General features: G+C 41.3%; 2 protein-coding genes across 4 annotated transcripts; one reads left to right on the forward strand and one right to left on the reverse strand.

Moving 5' to 3' along the window:
• Positions 1-288: 288 nt before the first annotated feature.
• Positions 289-13,099, forward strand: LOC308297691 (complement factor H-like). Of its 3 annotated transcripts, none has more exons than XM_080741235.1 (12): positions 289-451; positions 817-999; positions 1,443-1,628; positions 6,141-6,323; positions 6,415-6,567; positions 6,880-7,059; positions 7,496-7,672; positions 8,052-8,246; positions 8,604-8,792; positions 9,733-9,915; positions 10,746-10,898; positions 11,331-13,099. In XM_080741235.1, the coding sequence occupies exons 1-12, from the start codon at positions 382-384 to the stop codon at positions 11,336-11,338; spliced, it is 1,860 nt and encodes a 619-aa protein (XP_080597361.1). In that variant the 5' UTR covers positions 289-381; the 3' UTR covers positions 11,339-13,099. The 3 variants fall into 3 exon arrangements, with proteins under 3 accessions (XP_080597361.1, XP_080597362.1, XP_080597363.1); XM_080741236.1 differs by having other exon boundaries at positions 8,052-8,240; XM_080741237.1 differs by lacking the exon at positions 8,604-8,792.
• On the reverse strand, positions 11,858-19,129 carry LOC308297694 (ladderlectin-like). Its single transcript, XM_080741240.1, has 4 exons — positions 18,700-19,129; positions 17,456-17,546; positions 17,041-17,123; positions 11,858-16,494 (listed from the first exon to the last, which is right to left on the reverse strand). Exons 2-4 carry the CDS (start codon positions 17,523-17,525, stop codon positions 16,294-16,296), a joined length of 354 nt encoding a protein of 117 aa, XP_080597366.1. The 5' UTR covers positions 17,526-17,546; positions 18,700-19,129; the 3' UTR covers positions 11,858-16,293.
• Between the last annotated feature and the right edge of the window lie 718 nt (positions 19,130-19,847).

Below are 19,847 nucleotides of genomic sequence, written 5' to 3' on the forward strand. Positions count from 1 at the left end.
GAAATACCTCAGTGACTGCAATTAAATTGTAGAGAAAAATCTCACTGTACATAATTAGCAATATTGAATAACACTAACTCGTGGCTTTTTATTATGTGTCTTTATTTAGATAATATGTGTATTAATGATGTACTACGAACCAAAAATTAAGTCCTGTGTGTTGAAACATTCCACTCCCTCAGCCAATCAAAACTGCTGACTTCATCACAGTTCACAACCTCTGACTATATGCCAGTAAGCCATATAAGGGAGTGTGTTGTAACTTCCATATTTAATCCCTGCCTTGTGGTGGAGGGAACAGAACGCATTTCTGTAAATCACTGAGCAATCATTTTCCTCATATAGTCCACTGTTCTCACAGTTTAGTCTTCATGTGCAAAAATGCATGTGATAACGCAAAGGGGTCTCCTTTTCATATTGATAAATACCCTGAACGCAGTGACTGCTGAAGGTAAGCCCTTTCTCATTTCTAAATCATAATAAATGTTTTGAGTTTTTGATTTTATTTTATTATTACCGTCATTTCGTCACTGTCGGGCAGAAACCTTGTATCTCCAAGTTTCAAATGTGTACATGTTTTGGTAAAGAAAAGCTCTGCTTCATCATACATACTGTCGCACAAGACTAGTGAAAATAGCAGATCTACAAGCACACAACGCCTCACAGTGGGAGGCGTGTGCTTGTAGATCGACTTTTTCACAATTGAACATCGTTTTTAAAATGAATAAAATGGTTTTGGACATACAAGGTTGTCAACTGTACAAATTAGTCAAATCGGCACAACATATGATGAATGTTTCTCTTTTCGTTGTTCAGATTGTAAGCTTGCAGACTTTTTAAGCAGTTCCCATTATGACTCAAATTTAAACACATCTGGTCTGGCCTCGTCCTATGCCCCTGGAACAAAAGTCGAGGTGAGTTGTAATGCTGGCTTCGTGGGATTCTTCAGATTAAGGTGCATGGATGATGGCTGGTATCATCAAAGTTCTAAATGTGAAAGTAAGTATTACCAATCAATCTATTTGTAAAACATTGTGAATAATGATGGAAAACATGTTAAATCTAGGGTCTATAGGTCTAGGTCTCAGGTGTGATGTTGGAGTAACCAAGCTCCATCATGCAAAGGTACTCTGCTATAATTATTTAGGCTATAGTCATTTCTAAACTTCTCCTTTCCTCTTCCCTACTAAATAATCAACTTTTTGTCATACAATTGCACACATTGGCCTTCTATTATAACTAGCTACTGTCTAACTTTCATTATATTCATTGTAAATAATACTAAAGTACATTATATGCATTTTGACTTACACATAGGTTGGTGAAAAAACACATTTAAACATGAATGTATAGACACACTTAAGCACTGTACATTTGCAAAATATATCCAATACCTCATACTATCATATGTGGATTGGTATTTTGTGTGTGTTTGTCAACAGAGCTCATATGTGCACCGCCACCACGGATTGATAATGGTAACGTGCTTGGCAATACCACTCTGTATTATAAAGATCAAACGCTGAGGTTTTGGTGTGATCGAAAGTTCAAACCTATTCATCCAATGCCACCAAAATGTACAAGAGTGGGTATCAGAGCGGAATGGATTCCTACACCATTGTGTGTCCGTGAGTATCTTATTGAGAATGATTAACTTAGTGAGTATGTTTTTCAATTATATATATAAAAATGTATATATATATATATATATATATATATATATATATATATTTTGTGGTGTAAAGTTCCCAACAAAGACACAACAAAGGTATGGTGCAAAGCCCACAGGCTATATTTATTTAAATCAATATGAACACAGGGTTATTTGCAGAGGCTTCAGGCCAAACGGGGAGGAATGCACCGTTATTTAGTAGTTACTTTTCTTAAGGATAAACAATAAACAACAAATGGTAAAAGGAGAATAATAACTGTTAAATAACAATGTCAATGTCCCTTTTTGAAACCGGCTTTTCTTCCTGTGCCGAGCCAGGTAAGTCAACGTTGCGGGTTAGGGACTTAGGCGCCGTACAGACATCTGCGTCCCGCATCATCATCTTATCGTCTGAGAATGGCCACTGGGAGCGCCGTACTAATGCATTCTCAATGCAAGTTTGTTTGGTGTTTTGTCGTTGCCGTGTCTCTTCAAGAGCGTACAGGCTGCGGTTGAGCTTGAGACACGGCAACGACAAAAAACCAAACAACCTTCCATTGACAATGCATTAGTACGGCGCTCCCAGTGGCCATTCTCAGACGATAAGATGATGGTGCGTGACGCACATGTGTGAGCGCGGCCTTAGAGTAGGGCCAGAGAGGTAGGTATCAGGCAGGGTTCTTCGCTCCTTGCCATGCGTTTCTTTGTTTGCCTATTTGCCCATGGTCCACATTATGGGCGCTCCGTAGTTGCCTATAGGGAGGAGGACAAGGCAATGTCAGTAAAGTACTTCGTAATAAACAATAATGGGAAATAGTGGTGGGCTCGCTCTTACCGCCAGTTTGCACGTCTTAGCTTGTCGGAGAACCAGAGAGAGACTGAGGGAGAGCAAGCGCTGGCAGCGCTTTTAGGTGTGGTGCTCATCCCGGCCGGCTATCACAGGTGCGGCGGCATCAAGCTGATGAAGCATGAATGAAGGGAGGTACCGTCCATCAATGACGCGTCCCAGCGGTAGGTGCGGTCCTCTTGGCTTCGCTCTCCCTCCGTGCCACTCTCTCTCTCTGGTGATGTGCTTACCTGGCGGCGTTCCCCGTAGCGAGACACCACAATATATATATATATATGTGAAATATATGAAGAATCATGGTCCTATTTATTGCGATCGTCAGGTCGCAGTTACTATGAAAAGCTGTCAGTCTGTCTATCAGTCAGTCAGTCTGTCAGTATGTCGGTCCGTCACGTTACACTTTTGCCCTAGTCATATCTCTGCCACCGTTGGCCCTATCAATGCCAAACTTTGCACACAGACTCCTTGGATGGCAAACCACAACCTCCACCTCATTTCTCACATGGCCCTCTTCTAGCCACCATCAGGCTGATTTTTGCAAAACACATTTTTGGACACTGCTCCTACAGATCTTGGCCTAAAATCACGCAAAGCGGTACACAGTATCTCTAAAGTCATCAACATGGATCTGTCCCATTTCCCATATTCCCTCCTGATTGGCTACGATTGCCTTCAAAGGTTTGTGTATGCGACCTGACGGTCACTTATCTCCTGATTAGGGAGTCTTACTGGTATTGTAACAAACTAACTCATAACGCATTAGATTGTTATTATTATTATATATGTTTTTATTTTTCAGCTGTGACATGTCCACTGACTACAGTCCCAGCAACCCGTTATGAACCTGATGCCAGGCGTCAATTCCCACCTGATCATAGGCGGCGGGTCAATAAGGCCAGGGGAGGCTGTGCCTTCCCAAATGCTACGCTGGGTATTTTGCAAATTATATAATATATGAACCGCGGGGGCCCGGCCGTCAGCCTCCGACTGACAGTCAGTCTCAGTCCAAATGAACCTGCCTGACCGTCATCGCGCTGCCTCTGTTAAGGGGATTCCAGACGGTACGCGGTCACCGCCTGCTAGTAATTCATTTTCAATGAGAGGCGGGCGGCTATTTCGTCCGCGCAGCGAAGTTTAGAGGCGGCGAGGCAAGCGGGCGCAGTCCCGTGAAAATCCCCGCGAGCGTGCTCGTTTGTGCATGCGTACGCGGGCGGTGAGAGATGGATTGTGTTCATCTTTGTGAAATACCGCGCAGCGTTTACTCAAAGAGCGAGTGTGTTTGTGTATCACCGCGGCGTGTTCCTCGCAGATCCAAGCGGGAGCCCCGGCGGCAACCGCTGTCCGTCTGTAGAGCGCCTTACACCTATTTCGTGTTATTTTTCTGAGTAAAATGTCACGCATTGGGAAGAAGTAAAGGGGGACACTTTATTGTGAAGGACAACAGGAAGAGCATTCACAGACAGACAATGTTGTTTTGTTTACGTTTAGTGAGAAGTGTAGTGATGATGGCTGCAGTGGACCGCGCACTTTCAAAACCTTTTGTAATTTGTATCAACTAAAATATACCACAGACACTTTCAAATGAGACAGGCAGCGATGCACAAGCAAACAAAGGCATTAATCATGACGTCGACATTGGACAATTACGCCAGCGAGGAAACTATACAATGATATTATCATCATCACGGATACTTTCTGATTCTGGAAGTGGAACACTTCATCTGTGAGTATTATTGCCTGAACAGTCAACTGTTAGGACTTCTCCTCTCTATCGCGCAGCTGAAAGCCTGTATCAACAGGATAATTGTGTGTGTGTGTGTGTGTGTGTGTGTGCGTGCGTGTGTGCGCGCGCGCGCGCGGCTGCGCCGTCACCGTGCGTAATTTGGTTGCATAAGATGTGATGTGTGTGCATACTGTTGTCTATTGTGTAGACCTACAGATTGTTGTCATTGTGTCAGATAGGTCTGTAACTGTTTGGGTCGCTGTATTCTTGTATATAAATGGCATGGAGGCAGTGTCTGACACAGCCGGTGGAGGCGCGCCCCCCCTCCACCGGGGGGGGGGGGGTTCGGCGGGGTGCAGCCTCGCCAAACGTTTGGCTCACCCGCCGCCTATGCACCTGATGATACAGTAACAGTAACATGTGACAGTGGTTACTCTATTGGCAGCCCCCGTGAAGACACTAAAGTTATTACCTGCCTTGATACTGGAGAATGGGAATCATCCCCTGTATGTGAAGGTACAGTACTGAATGAGTGTTTGTGCTACACAAGGAAAAGTGATTGTTAAATGATAGTTTTATTATATTCTATCTATCTATTTGTGAAATGGGACAGATCCACGTTGATGACATGACTTTAGAGATACTGTGTATCGCTTTGCGTGATTTTAGGCCAAATCAGTGTCCAAAAATGTGTTTAGCAAAAATCGCCCTTTACCCGACAACAACATTTTCCCAACTTCAATTAAAACCATAAATTGGTAAATGATAACCCCCCTTTTCAATAATATAAAAAATAAAAAAGGGAGTGAGAGTTTCAACACTGTGGCCATAACATTTCAGTCCAGTTTCCATGTTCCCAAATGGAACATTACATTCAAACAACATTCAAACACATACCAGTTGCCTGGTACCATGTAATTTGGGTTAGCAACTTGTCAGGCTCACAACACATTTCTCCAAGTGTCATGATTAAACATAACAGTAAATGTTGTTTCTCCTTCTAATTCACTTGTTGTTAATTATTTAAATATGAATAATAGTATCATGATTTATACTTCTATTCTTTTCTTTTTGGGGGGCATTATCTTGAGTACCCCCTGCAGTAGCCCAGTGGTTCTCAACCTTTTCAGACCGCGACCCCCAAAAGAATTGTATATTAACTGGGGACCCCCCCACCCTGACGAGCACTAACAGTTGAGGCATTACTTTTTGTATAACACGGTTCTATTGTGAAAATAGCAGATCTACATGCTCACAACGCCTCGCGTTGCGAGGCGTTGTGAGCATGTAGATCGGCTATTTTCACTATTTCTGCCTCTAATATTTGACAATTTGGCCAATGTTTCTCATTTTAGAGGTATTAAAAAGTCCTTAAATTGTCATTTTAGAAATGTGCAGATACCCTCTATCCACTTGTGATGGTTTGTTTACTGTTGAGTGAGAAAACACTGCTGCACATTATAATAGGTTAATCATCTGGGGACCCCCCAAAATAATTTGGTGACCCACCTGGGGGTCCCGACCCACAGGTTGAGAACCACTGCAGTAGCCTACCTCCGCGTACTGCAGTGTTTGAGAAACACTGCTCTAGACATACTGTGTACCGCTTTGCGTGATTTTAGGGCAAACTCTGTAGGAACAGCGTCCAAATATGTGTTTTACAAGAATCGGCCTCATGGTGGCGCTCGAAGAGGGCCATGTGAGAAATGATGGGGTGGAGGTTGTGGTTTGGCAGCCAAGGAGTGTGTGTACAACGTTTGGCATGGATAGGGGCAACGGTGGCAGATATATGAGTAGGGCCAAAGTGTGACATGACGTGACGTGGCGGACAGACTGACTGACAGCCGGTGGAGGTTTTGATAGTTACTTGGTTTACTCCAAATTATTTCCACTAACATGTAATTCTCTTTCTCATCAAGAAATAATATGTTATAATCCGAGAGGTGAAACTGCCGTGGATTGGACTAGTGATTTTAACGGACAAACGTGGAAGCTGGGTAACACTATACGTTATACATGTAGAAGAGGATACAAGTCCACAGATGTCAGAAATACTGCCACTTGCACAAGAGATGGGTGGGAACCAAAACCACTGTGTGAAGGTATTGTGATGGTGACACAATCTGTGTGTGAGCTGGCATACAAATATCCAGTTAGTGTGCTGACCTCTTCATACCGTTTATTTTCTTACAGGAATTAAATGTACAAAACCTAATATTCCAAATGCTGAGATTGAGAATCCAAAGGTGGAGTACAAATACGGGGAAAGGGTCATCTATCGCTGTTTTCAAGAAAGACTTCCAGCTTTCTGTGACAGCTATGGTTGGCAAGGGATTCAGCAGTGTGGTATGTTTTATGGCATATAGTTTACCTGACAATGTTTGTTTATTTTAAAAACATATAGTTTACCTGACAATGTTTGTTTATTTTAAAGTTTGATAGAACAATCACTGAAGCAACATCAATTGTCACTGTGCGTGTGCATAATTCTAACCACACATTTTACAAGCTCACCATTGCGTTGCCAGAGCAGTTTGTCTTGTGGTCATCATGTCTTATATCTTATGGCTCCAGATCACCTCTTCTCTTCCGTACTGTTCATATACTGTAAATACAATATTTTAATTTTTTTATTGATGAACATGTCCCCCGAAACAGTTCCTTGTGAAGTTCCAGAACTGCCTGCCAATTTGAGTATAACAAACCAACACCAGCCCTCACCAGGGAAAGGCGACAAGTTACAGTTTCGGTGCTCCGGTAGACTGTATCTTCAAGGGTCCGTAGAGATGGAATGTCTAGCGAATGGAAACTGGAGTGATGAATTTCCAATTTGTTCAGGTAAAAAATCCTTTCTTTTGATATCTGTTTGTCTGGTTGGAAAACAGTGTGTGTGGAGTGAGTGTGTGCTCAAACCAGGAAAAACTAAAAACTAAATAAAAAAAATCACACTCTTGTGTGTGTGTGTGTGTGTGTGTGTGTGTGTGTGTGTGTGTGTGTGTGTGTGTGTGTGTGTGTGTGTGTGTGTGTGTGTGTGTGTGTGTGCGCGCGACAGCGCCCCTCCCTTAACATGTGTGGTCAGAAAAGGTTACTGCAGGCTACAGACAGACAGACACGGAGACACAGAGACAGACAGACAGACAGACCCACACACACACGGCCACGTATAGGAGCGTTGTGACCACCGCTCAAAAATAGAGATATTGTGGAATTTTTTGCTTAAAACCATAGCACTGTAAGAGTCAATGTTGTTTTTGATCATGTCCCTGTACTGCAGAATCCAACCACTGTGGACAACCACCAAACCTTGAAGATGGAGACCTCAAACACTCGCTAAAATCCCAGTATGACAACGGTGAGACGGTTGAATATGTCTGCCAGAACTTCTACATCCTGGAAGGTGGAAGTCGTACCTGTGTGAATGGTCGATGGGTTGGAAACGTCAAATGCCGTAGTAAGTCTCTATTCTTTCTTTAAAAATGTATGTTGTAATCTGTTGTGTTTTATATAATCAAGGCTGGCCAAGGCAACAAGGCTGGCCAAAACATCCTTCCTATTAAACAATCAACTTTTTGTCATACAATTGCACGCATTGGCCTTCTATTATAACTAGCTACTGTCTAACTTTCATTATATTCATTGTAAATAATACTAAAGTACATGTGCATTTTGACTTACACATAGGTTGGTGAAAAAAGTTGCCTTAATTAAACACATTTAAACATGAATGTATAGGCCTACACACTTAAGCACTGTACATTTGCAAAATATATCCAATACCTCATACTATCATATATACTGTGGATTGGTATTTTGTGTGTGTTTGTCAACAGAGCTCATATTATGTGCACCACCACCACGGATTGATAATGGAAACGTGCTTGGCAATACCACTCTGTATAATGAAGATCAAACGCTGAGGTTTAGGTGTGATCGAAAGTTCAAACCTATTCATCCAATGCCACCAAAATGTACAAAAGTGGGTATCAGAGCAGAATGGATTCCTACACCATTGTGTGTCCGTGTCCGTGAGTATCTTATTGTCTTATTGAGAATGAGTAACTTAGTATGTTTTTCAATTATATGCAAACCCTGCAAAACACATTTTTGGACACTGCTCCTACAGATTTTGGCCTAAAATCACACAAAGCGGTACACAGTATCTCTAAAGTCATCAACATGGATCTGTCCCATTTCCCATATTCCCTCCTGATTGGCTACGATTGCCAAAAGTTTGTGTATGCGACCTGACGGTCACTTATCTCCTGATTAGGGAGTCTTACTGGTATTGTAACAAACCTAACTCATAACGCATGATTGTTATTATCATATATATATATATATATATATATATATATATATAACTTTTTTTTTTTTTTTTTCAGCTGAGACATGTCCACTGACTAGAGTCCCAGGAACCCGTTATGAACCTGATGCCAGGCGTCAATTCTCACCTGGTGATACAGTAACAGTAACATGTGACAGTGGTTACTTTATTGGCAGCCCTAGTGAAGACACTAAAGTTATTACCTGCCTTGATACTGGAGAATGGGAATCATCCCCTGTATGTGAAGGTACAGTACTGAATGAGTGTTTGTGCTACACAAGGAAAAGTGATTGTTAAATGATAGTTTTATTATTCAGATACATACAGATATATACAGATACATGTTGATGACATGACTCTAGACCAGTGTTTCTCAATCTTTTTTGGCTTGAGTACCCCCTTTCGCTGATTCTTGAATCCCAGTACCCCCTTTACCCGACAACAACATTTTCCCAACTTCAAAACCCCGCTTTTCAATAATATAACATCACAAAAAATAAAAAAGGGAGTGAGAGTTTCAACACTGTGGCAATAACATTTCAGTCCAGTTTCTATGTTCCCAAATGGAACATTACATTCAAACAACATTCAAACACATACCAGTTGCCTGGTACCATTTGGGTTAGCAACTGTCAGGCTCACAACACGTTTCTCCAAATGTCATGCTTAAACATAACAGTAAATGTTGTTTCTCCTTCTAATTCACTTGTTGAATTAGAAATAATTGTTAATTATTTAACTATGAATAATAGTATCATGATTTATACTTCTATTTTTCACTTTTTGGGGGGCATTATCTTGAGTACCCCCTGCAGTAGCCTACCTTCCGCGTACTGCAGTGTTTGAGAAACACTGCTCTAGACATACTGTGTACCGCTTTGTGTGATTTTAGGGCAAAATCTGTAGGAGCAGTGTCCAAAAATGTGTTTTGCAAGAATCGGCCTCATGGTGGTGCTAGAAGAGAGCCGAGTGAGAAATGATGGGGTGAAAGTTGTGGTTTGGCAGCCAAGGAGTGTGTGTGCAACGTTTGGCATGGATAGGGGCAACGGTGGCAGAGATATGAGTAGGGCAAAAGTGTGACATGACGTGACGTGACGGACAGACTGACTGACAGCCGGTGGAGGTTTTGATAGTTACTTGGTTTACTCCAAATTATTTCCACTAACATGTAATTCTTTCTCATCAAGAAATAATATGTTTCAATCCGAGAGTTGAAACTGCCGTGGATTGGACTAGTGATTTTAACGGACAAACGTGGAAGCTGGGTAACACTATACGTTATACATGTAGAAGAGGATACAAGTCCACAGATGTCAGAAATACTGCCACTTGCACAAGAGATGGGTGGGAACCAAAACCACTGTGTGAAGGTATTGTGATGGTGACACAATCTGTGTGTGAGCCACCTGGTTCGAATGATATCAACGCACTTAATGCGAAATATTCACGTGCTTTCAGACTCTTCAATGCAGAAAGTATCCAGGATACTTGGATATCCAGTATCCAATATCTCACCAATGCAGAGATATTAGTAGTAAAATGTCGACATCTAGTGGTCAACCTCAGAGGAGCGCAAAAATAAAACCTGAGGTGAATCCCAGCCTCGAACCAGATGCCAAGTATGCTCTGTTCCCCGGTGTAACGCCCCACGCCACAGACCCCGACGGAGCGGTGCGGTATTGGGCGCCGATGACCCCCGTGAGTCGCCACCGAGGCGAGCGCTAGCGAGCCGAGTTGCCGCGACGAGCGGTGGGAACGGCGCCCAATCCCACTCAGCCGCGTTACCGAGTTATGTGCCGTTATGGACAGAATAGTAAATATTCAGTCCCTCACTATCCACGCCTACCCCACTATCCACGTCAAAGATAAATGCACAAAAAAGGAGTCACATCATCCGTTCATTAGCTCAGTCAGTAGAGCACGGATGCAACAAACCCACGGTTTGGGTTCGATTCCCCTGAGGGGAATAATATTCAAGGCGAGAGATATCGGCGCATGCGTACTTCAAAGTGCACGGAGAACAGGATACCGTGGATACTCCTCCGTGGATACCCAGTGCATACTCTCTGCATTCAAACGTCTGAGAAATGGTGAAAAAGTCGGATTGAATGCGAAGAGAGCAGTCGAAGCCGGTGTGTGAGCTGGCATACAAATATCCAGTTAGTGTGCTGACCTCTTCATACCGTTTATTTTCTTACAGGAATTAAATGTACAAAACCTAATATTCCAAATGCTGAGATTGAGAATCCAAAGATGGAGTACAAATACGGGGAAAGGGTCATCTATCGCTGTTTTCAAGAAAGACTTCCAGCTTTCTGTGACAGCTATGGTTGGCAAGGGATTCAGCAGTGTGGTATGTTTTATGGCATATAGTTTACCTGATGTTTTATGGCATATAGTTTACCTGACAATGTTTGTTTATTTTAAAGTTTGATAGAACAATCACTGAAGCAACATCAATTGTCACTGTGCGTGTGCATAATTCTAACCACACATTTTACAAGCTCACCATTGCGTTGCCAGAGCAGTTAGTCTTGTGGTCAACATGGGGGGGGGGGGGGCTCAAATAGAGACTCTGCGAACCCGAGGGGTGGTCTCATTGAAACAAATGTAATAATGAAATGTCATCGTTTGCGCCGCATCACAGGCTGTGCGCGGATGGCATGGACCTATGCCATTTCATACTGTAATATCCCAAATGTTTTCAAAATGACTATTTGCCATGTGATTTTCAAGCAGCTCATCGTGTATTGATTTCATCTCTCTTGTCTTTAATCCATTACAGAACCCTGAGGAAGATATGAACCGGAACAAGATTCAACTTTCGTATTCACAACAAAAGAAATTGTATGCAACACATAATGATCACGTTACATTTATGTGTAAATTTCGAGGCCAGATCAGTAACATTAGCCTGCGTCAGGAGTGTGTTGATGGTGAGATAACCCTGCCTATTTGTTCCTAGTGTACAAGCAAAACAAAAAATGTCCGAAACGGTTCGTTTTCGGGGATTCAAATTAAAAAAATAGCAAAAGTAACAGATCTAAAGCTCAAATGTTTGGAGCTTGTGGACATGCTACGTTTAATGCGTCTGATCTGATGCTGCAGTAGTATGACCATCTGACTGTGTCTATGTACTGTACTGTACTGTATGTACGACATATGTTGCGGCCCATCCCACATTGGCCAAGCTTCGCGGGACGCTTAATGAAGTTGTGTAAGGCATTGGTTTTCAAACTGTGGGTCGGGACCCCCAGGGGGGGTCCCCAAATTATTTTGGGGGGTCCCCAGATGATTTTTAACTTAATGTGCAACATTGTTTTCTCACTCAACAGTAAAGAAGCCAACCTTAAGTTTAAGTGTATAGAGAGAATCTGCACATTTCTAAATTGACAATTTTTAATCCCTCTAAAATGACAAATTAAACATTGGCCAACTTGTCAAATATTAGAGGCAGAAGTTGTGAAAATAGCTGATCTACATGCTCACATGCAATGCCTTGCATTGCGAGGCGTTGTGAGCATGTAGATCTGCTATTTTCACAATCGAACTGTGTTATACAAAATGTCATGCCTCAACTCTTAGTGCTCGTCAGGGTGGGGGGTCCCCAGTTAAAATATGATTATTTTGGGGGTCGCAGCCTGAAAAGGTTGAGAACCACTGGTGTAAGGAATAATGCCTGGCTGAGCAGTCATTAACGAGAAATAAAATCCCGGCAGGATGATTGCCACGCAAATTAACGTAGTACATTTTTTGCAAATGTAATGTTATGCACAAATTCTCTGGCCTCTCTTCAGTTCTCTCACCTCCAGCAATGTCAATACAATGGTATATAGTCTCTCAAGAACAGACTATCTAATGCTCAAATGAAAAGGAATAAAACAGAGTGCGCCGTTTTCCCTTTTCTTTGACGATGGCTAGCCAGACTGATAAAATGGTGTCTCAAAATGGACTCTCAATTCAGCCTTTTCATCCGTGTCCAAAATCAGGAGAATTATATTTGGATGTTGAACTTTTTAAATGCCACAAAGATTCATACTGTATCTTGAATCATTGAAGTGAACAGCAACTAGATACTTTCTATACTTTCTCTGAATGATGTTCACTTATTCTGTAGATGATATGAAGTCTTATAATATATAGTATACTGTATAAATCAATACACTTAAAAATGGTCTAATTAAAAAAAAATGACTGGAGAAACTGCTGGAGTCGGAATGCAATGTTATTATTTTTAAATCCACATGAGCAGTTTATTATGCAAATAACATGGGAACTTTTACTATGTATGGCATCTTTAATGGTATTTCTGCTAAGATAAGATAAGATACGATATGATGCTAGTGTTAATTTAACTCTGGGAGCACAGGTCCATTTGGTCATATTTGAACCCTCTCAGAGTTACAGACCTGTAAGGGCCCATTTGTACCCCCTGATGGTCCCCGGACCCCACGTTGAGAACCAGTGCTCAGAGTAATCTTAACTGTATGACAGACCCTTCTGACCGTTACTCTTTGACTAATCTATTTTTGTCTTGCACCCAAGACAAATGCATGCAAGACAAAACTGAAAGACAAACTACTGAGAAGCGTCACATTGAGATGCATTGTGTGCTTGTAGATCGGCTATTTTCAAATATCTGAAATGTATATAATGCTGTAATCACTCAAGAACAGATTTAGAGCTACACTAGGAACAAAACAGAGAGGGCGCCGTTTTTCCCTCTTTGAGATTGATAAGGCTAGTTGTTGCATGTTTTCTAATAACTATCAGAATCTACAAAGAAGACTACTACTAATAACTAAACTTTTCAAATAATTGTAGTGGAGAAAGTAAAAGTAAAAGTAAAAATGTTGCCTCTGATGTACATTAGTGGAGTAGAAATAATCATAAATCGGAAATACTCAAGTAAAGTCCAAATACCTTAAAATTGTATTGGGGGTAGAGCGCTGTAGTGTTTACATATGAGCTGATGGGGAGTGATTTACATTATATTAGCCAAAGCATAAAATGGACGCAGACAGACAACTCCATATATGGGCATAAATGGACACAGGCAAACAGATGGTCAAAACGGGTCCTACAGAGATCTCCATATATGGGCATAAAATGGACGTAGACAGACAGATATCTCCATATATGGGCATAAATGGACACATGCAAACAGATGGTCAAAAAAGATCCTATGACAACAGGTATAATGGGGTTTGCATTAAAGGGTGGGGCATTCATTCCCCATTTACATTGTTCCCGAGTTGGCCAGGGCGCCGACTAGACGCTCGGGTGGCCGAGCTTCTAGTATTATGAAATGAATATGACTTATGAAAGTCAGCCTGTGCCTAGGGCCCAGTTTGACATTAATACGGCCCTGGCGTCATGTCCAGGGGGGGACATGACAGCGGACCAGCATAAAAAAAAAAATCCTCTGAATGACTCAGACTGAGTTATTTCATTATTGTTTTCTCAAATGTTCTTTATTTTTTCTCCGGACATACAATTAGTGCAATATCACTTTAGATACAGATAAGCCTTTTGGACTGACTGAATTGAAGCACTTTAAAGACTTTTTATTAGTTTGATTATGTTGTGTAGTTACTGCACTTTGGCTTTGCAGGGCATAGATTAGGAGTTAGGATTACAGAAACAAACAGTTTGTGCGACATAATCTGCATGTTATTCAGTGCTCTAAGCTCTTCTTTTGCAGACAGAGGCATACTTGAGATGGCAGCCGTCATCATCCCACAGGTTTTGACCTGTTATATAAAGAGAAGGAGAAAGTTGAACATTAATTAAAGACCACATTAAAGTACCACTGACTAAATTACATCACAGTGACTGTACTGGCCAATCACAGCACGTTGTTACTTAAGGTGCTGTTAGTTATTATTATTATTATATTTTGTTGTTGTTAAAAAGGTTTGTTGAAAGGTTGTGACTTACGTACCTGAATAGTTAATGGCCATGCAGTTCTGTTTTCCTCCATTCCAGTTGTTGGGCTCTCCCGCTGCCCAGTCTGTGAAGGTCATTCGGCGACCGTCACTCCACATCCAAGCACCATTCTAGAGTAAATAATATAATATTGTTACCATTTAACAACTCACTGAAGGTACAGTGTGTAGTGTGATAGATAGATGCTAGGGGTGTAACGATATAGTAACTGTATTGAAATACCGTTTTTCTTTTGAACTTAAAAAAATCGAAGTATATCGAAAGGAAAACAGCTAAAATCGTATAGTTTTATTTTGTATCGTATCGTATCGGCAGTGCAAAGAATCGATTGTATCGATACTACCTACTTTGGCATTGTATTTAGCATTTTTAAGAAGAAAAAATGAAGAGGGGTTTAATTACTTTTCCATTCCATATAGCTACACTGATCTATCGATAAATGTGTGTAATCTCTGGGTTCGTGTCAAGGTGCAGGTTTGTCAATATACAATGTCCATGTATTTGGCAGAAAATCACTTTGTTTACTTATTTATATCCATAATAATACATGTTTCCCTTAAAAACCTGCACTATACACACACCTTTCACACAGATTTAATTTCTTTGCTAAATAGTTACTATATTGATTTTAAATCATTGAAGCGAATCGTATCGTATCGCCATGAATGAAACAATATCGTCCATGCATCGTATCGTCAACCATGTATCGTGATGTATATCGAATCGCTATTAAAATGTATCGTTACACCCCTAATAGACACTATTATTATCCCAAGGGGGGAAATCGGTCGCCCAGGGGCAGCACAGAAGTTTAAGGTTACAAAGTTACAGAGAAGTATGAAAAAGAAAGTACCACTGTGTACAGTGAAAAGAGCAAGGTGCAAAAAAGAAGACTATAGGCCTGTACATAAATTGTCAAAAGCAGTCAACGTTCATAAGTGTCACAACACAAATAGCAATACTTAAAGCACAACTTATCAATGCACTGCCAAATGAAAAGTGTCCAAACAGTCGATGCTAGTGAGTGTTACACAAGTATCTCACGCCATGTCAAACACAAGCAATAAAGTAAATTTACTCGGGTGCGTTCCCCCATTCCGACATGCTGCTCTTCAGACATCCCCCCCATTCCGACACTAACCCTATACCTAACCCTATGGAAGTGCTGCCACTCAGACAATAGGCTCTATGCACAGCAGCCATTTTGGAGAGAAGTTGGATGGTCTTCTCACTTCCTTCAGAGGTGTTACCATTACCAATAATACTAATGAAGGCTCTGTTCCATTCTGCTCAAACAGAGTCAGGGTGCTGATATTGTGCATGTTGGCTCAGTGGAAACACTCTGCTACACCAGGGGGTCTCAAAGTGTGGTCCAGGGATCCTTGTGATTCCTTGGGGGTTTCAAATGACCCCTTAAAAGGTGTTACTCTGACTCTCTGAGAGTGTTCAAATGGAACCAAATGCAGGCGTAAAAGGTTTGAGAACCACTGTGCAACATGAAATGTAACAGAGCCTTCATTAGTATCATTGTTAACACCTTTGAAGGAAGTGGGAAGAACATCCAACTTCTCTCCAAAATGGCTGCTGTGCATAGAGCCTATTAGAAGTCTGAATGGCAGCATGTCGGAATGGAGAGCGCCCCCCCATTTATTCAAGTAGCCAACCATACTTTTTACATTTGAAAACTTGTAATGGGGCATGCTGCATGATGAGCACTTTACTCCTACTTTTGGTACTTTAAGCATATTTTGATGCCAATGCCTTTGTACTCAACTACTTGAAACAGTGTATTTATACTTTTAACTTGTGAGTAATTTTTTCGTTGTTTTATCAGACAATTCATAAGAGTTAAGGTTCCTTACCGTGCCAGTTGCATCGTAGCCACCGACCCACACGTGAGGCATTCCACTGGTTTTGGTACGTATCAGGTCTTGGATGAATTTGTATTCTGTTTTGCTGTGAATGGATGCCAGGTTCCCACCGTTGGACAGACAGGCTTTCTACAGAACAAAACAGAAGAAAATGATTCAAATAATTACTACTTTGATGCATATACTATAAAAATATACAAGACAGTGTTCATTTTGTTGACTAAAAGTGTGACGAAAAGTTTTCGTCGACTACCTTTTGGTGTTTTGTCACATATAATAATAAAACTAAGACTAAATATATTGACAATTTTGTCAAGGGAGGGACTATGGAGAAGAGATCCAGTAAAGATTTTTTGCTGGGGTGTTGCCCACATCTACAAGCTCATAACACGTTCATGTAGATAGACTATTTTCAGCATAGTGTAAAATCAGCAATTGCGACACCACAAAGGCCTGCCAAAACACATTTTTGTTGACAAAATCAACATTTGGCCTTAGTTGACTTAAGTCCTTTCAGGTGACTAAAATATTACTAAAATTACAACTTTTCAGATGACTAAAATAAAACTAAATAAAATGTTACTCAAAAGACCATGACTAAACACACCAAAAAAAAAATTGCTGTCAAAATTAACATAGGTTCAAGATGCAATCGTGTGTTTATTTATTCTATACCTCTGCATCTCCCCAAGTCATCTTAGCCGCTTGAAAGATGTAACAGCTTCCATGCCATTCTGTAGTACACGATGCACAGTGTCCTGAAAATACAACAGACAATTGAGGTCAACCGTTTGAATCACTTTGCCATTCACCCAAGCTATGGGATTGCGACTACAGACCCTGTGGTGAAAATGTACACAGGAACAAAGAAAGTAGCTCGCTCTCACTTTTGGTCGCCACACACACACACACCCACACCCCCACACACAATTGAAGAAGAATTTACCTACGCCCTCCCACAAGGGAAATTCAGTTTTCAGCTTAACCCAGCTGACCCCCAGTGCTTCGCACAAGGCGCGCGGGGAGGGGAGCAGTGAATCATACCTGCGACCTCCGGAGACCTAGGTGTGGACACTAACCACACACACACCTTCAGCAGGAGCAACAGCAGTCAAGGCCATCACAGCGCAGAGAAGTAGAAGCACACTCAGCTTCCTCATGGTCGTGCAGATTATTTCCTTCTAGAAAGAAACAGACATGTTAGAGATACTGTACATCTGAAAGTCAGAGAAGTAGTAACAACAAGTAGTAACAACTTCAGCTAAGAAGTACTGAATACATACAGTGTATTTCTGTATTCACTGTATGTGTCAGAATACAGTGTGGCCAGGCCATGGCCCGGTTTTAGTTTGGAATATTTAATTCACACCCTTTATATTATATAACTTAACTGAAAACTTAACAGGTTCTTGATACATGTGTGCCAATAAAAGCTGGACAGAAACAAGGATTTCCCCCCAAGATTAATGTTTATTCAATAATCAAAAATTAGTAAAAAGACTTTATTGTATCAAGTAGCTTAAAAGTCATAATATAAGCAATACTCTAAACACTCCAACCGCAGTGAGAACAAGGGAAAGGGAGTACTACAGGATGGTTTAGGAGATAGGCTAGGCTAAGGCTAGGCTAAGGCTAGGCTAAGGCTAGGCTAAGCCATTCACTAAATTAGGGCAAAAACAGAGGAGGAATGGGTGCAAGATACCAAAATGTGAGGGGCATGGCATTGTTCCGAAATCTCATTGTTCCTACATGCCATTAGTCAATCTGGTGATGTAACCTGGTGAAAAATACTATGCTTAAATCTAAACCCAACCTCAGTAAAACTATGCCTAAACCTAACCCTAAAACCTAACCCCAACTAAATTCGGACTAATGAGATGTAGGACTACTGAGATTTCAGACTTACGGGCAGTCCCCGAGGGGGTGCGGGGGAAAGGACGCACCGCTGTGATCCTAACCACCTAACCCCTCCAGAAGGCTACCAATCCTGTAGCACTGAGAAACAGAAAGATGGCTATATTCACAGTAATGTAAGAGCATAAAACAGTGCAGAGACGCTTAAGTAGGCTACTGGGGGAAATACAATTACTGTCAACAAACAAAAGCCACTATGACGTTAAAAGAAAACAAATAGATAACTGAAATGAATATAAAACATAACATAACAAAACAGCAGTGGCAGTCATGGTCTCTGTATCATTTACTACTGAACACCCACGTGGAGGCACAACACAGACAGCAGTAACAAAACAAAACAAAAAGCGTAACAAAACAAAAAGAGTCAGTATCGAGAAGGACATGTGTCTGTTTCACCATTACACAGAGTACACCTACCCAGGACACAGGAGAGCACAACGTAGCAAGGACAATAGAGGAGGAAACCCATGCTAGTGTGGGTGTTGCTTTTATAGTGGACCAAACAATTTGTGAAACAGGAAGTGTCTATCTCACATGATTTGTTTTGTAAGGGCAAGCGCGTGCATGCCCCACCCTGCCAGCGTGTGATTGACCTGCAGCAGTCCAAGGCACTACAGTCCCTTTGAGCCATACAGTCTGTGTGCTGTTTCCAGACAGGATGTTGTCAATTTCCTATGGCAGGGGTCTTCAAAGTTTTCAGGCCAAGGATCCCTTAGTTGAGAGAGAAATGAAGCAGGGACCCCCACTTACCTGTTCATGGATTCCATATAGTTTCATCGTTTAACAGCACAATCATCAGTGTATTTTGGATTCATGTCAATTTGTGTTTTCAGATATTTAACCACTTGAACCGTCAATACTTTTTTAAACTTAGAGCTTTCACTTTGTACTTAGTCTGCTCTTTTTCCCCTCTACACCAAACGTCTTTGCCGAAACAGCCGATCTACAAGCTCACAATGCCTCGCGGCGTTGTGAGCTTGTAGATCTGCTAAAGTTCTCAGAATATGCACGTTAGGGTTCAAGTGGTTAATATAAAAAAGGAGAAAGAAAGTTTCTATCACACAAATATTTGGAGGACCCCCTGTAGTAACTCTGAGGACCCCCAAGGGGTCCCGGACCCCCTGTTGAAGACCCCTGTCCTATGGCAATCACATGTGGCAGATCTGACTAGAGTGTTTGTTCAGTAACCGGGGTCTTCCTGTCTCTCCTACCCTTAATAAACAGAAAAGAAATGCTCAGTTAGGCGACAAATTTCCACCTAATCAGGAGATTTTTATTTTAGATTTTAAAATAATATATATCTGTATATATATTCTGTGTCATCACTTTAATTGCACTTGTTTCATCTATACCCTGACAGAGTTCCCTATCCTGACGGATTGCATAAAACTGGCATCCCAACCTGAAAAACGCATTTTCAGTTCATCATGGCTTTATAGAGTTTGTTCAGATTTGTTTCAGTTTATCCAGATTTTGGGGTATTATTCTGTAAATAGCAGATTGATAAGCAAACAGCACAGCAAAAAAGTGATATCATGGTTAGAAACACCAGGAAGAGTATTGAT

Source organism: Nannobrachium achirus, assembly GCF_963921795.1.
Source record: "Nannobrachium achirus genome assembly, chromosome: 14".
Classification (NCBI taxonomy): Eukaryota; Metazoa; Chordata; class Actinopteri; order Myctophiformes; family Myctophidae; genus Nannobrachium; species Nannobrachium achirus.

Coding starts and splice junctions, on each gene's coding strand:
- LOC308297691 (XM_080741235.1), top strand. CDS start 382: ATGCATGTGATAACGCAAAGGGGTCTCCTTTTCATATTGATAAATACC. Junction 1,629..6,140: donor TCCTACACCATTGTGTGTCC/GTGAGTATCTTA, acceptor TTTCTCATCAAG/AAATAATATGTTATAATCCG. Junction 8,793..9,732: donor ATCATCCCCTGTATGTGAAG/GTACAGTACTGA, acceptor TTTCTCATCAAG/AAATAATATGTTTCAATCCG.
- LOC308297694 (XM_080741240.1), bottom strand. CDS start 17,525: ATGAGGAAGCTGAGTGTGCTTCTACTTCTCTGCGCTGTGATGGCCTTG. Junction 17,124..17,455: donor TGCTGTTGCTCCTGCTGAAG/GTGTGTGTGTGG, acceptor TTGTATTTTCAG/GACACTGTGCATCGTGTACT. Junction 16,495..17,040: donor TGACTTGGGGAGATGCAGAG/GTATAGAATAAA, acceptor TTTGTTCTGTAG/AAAGCCTGTCTGTCCAACGG.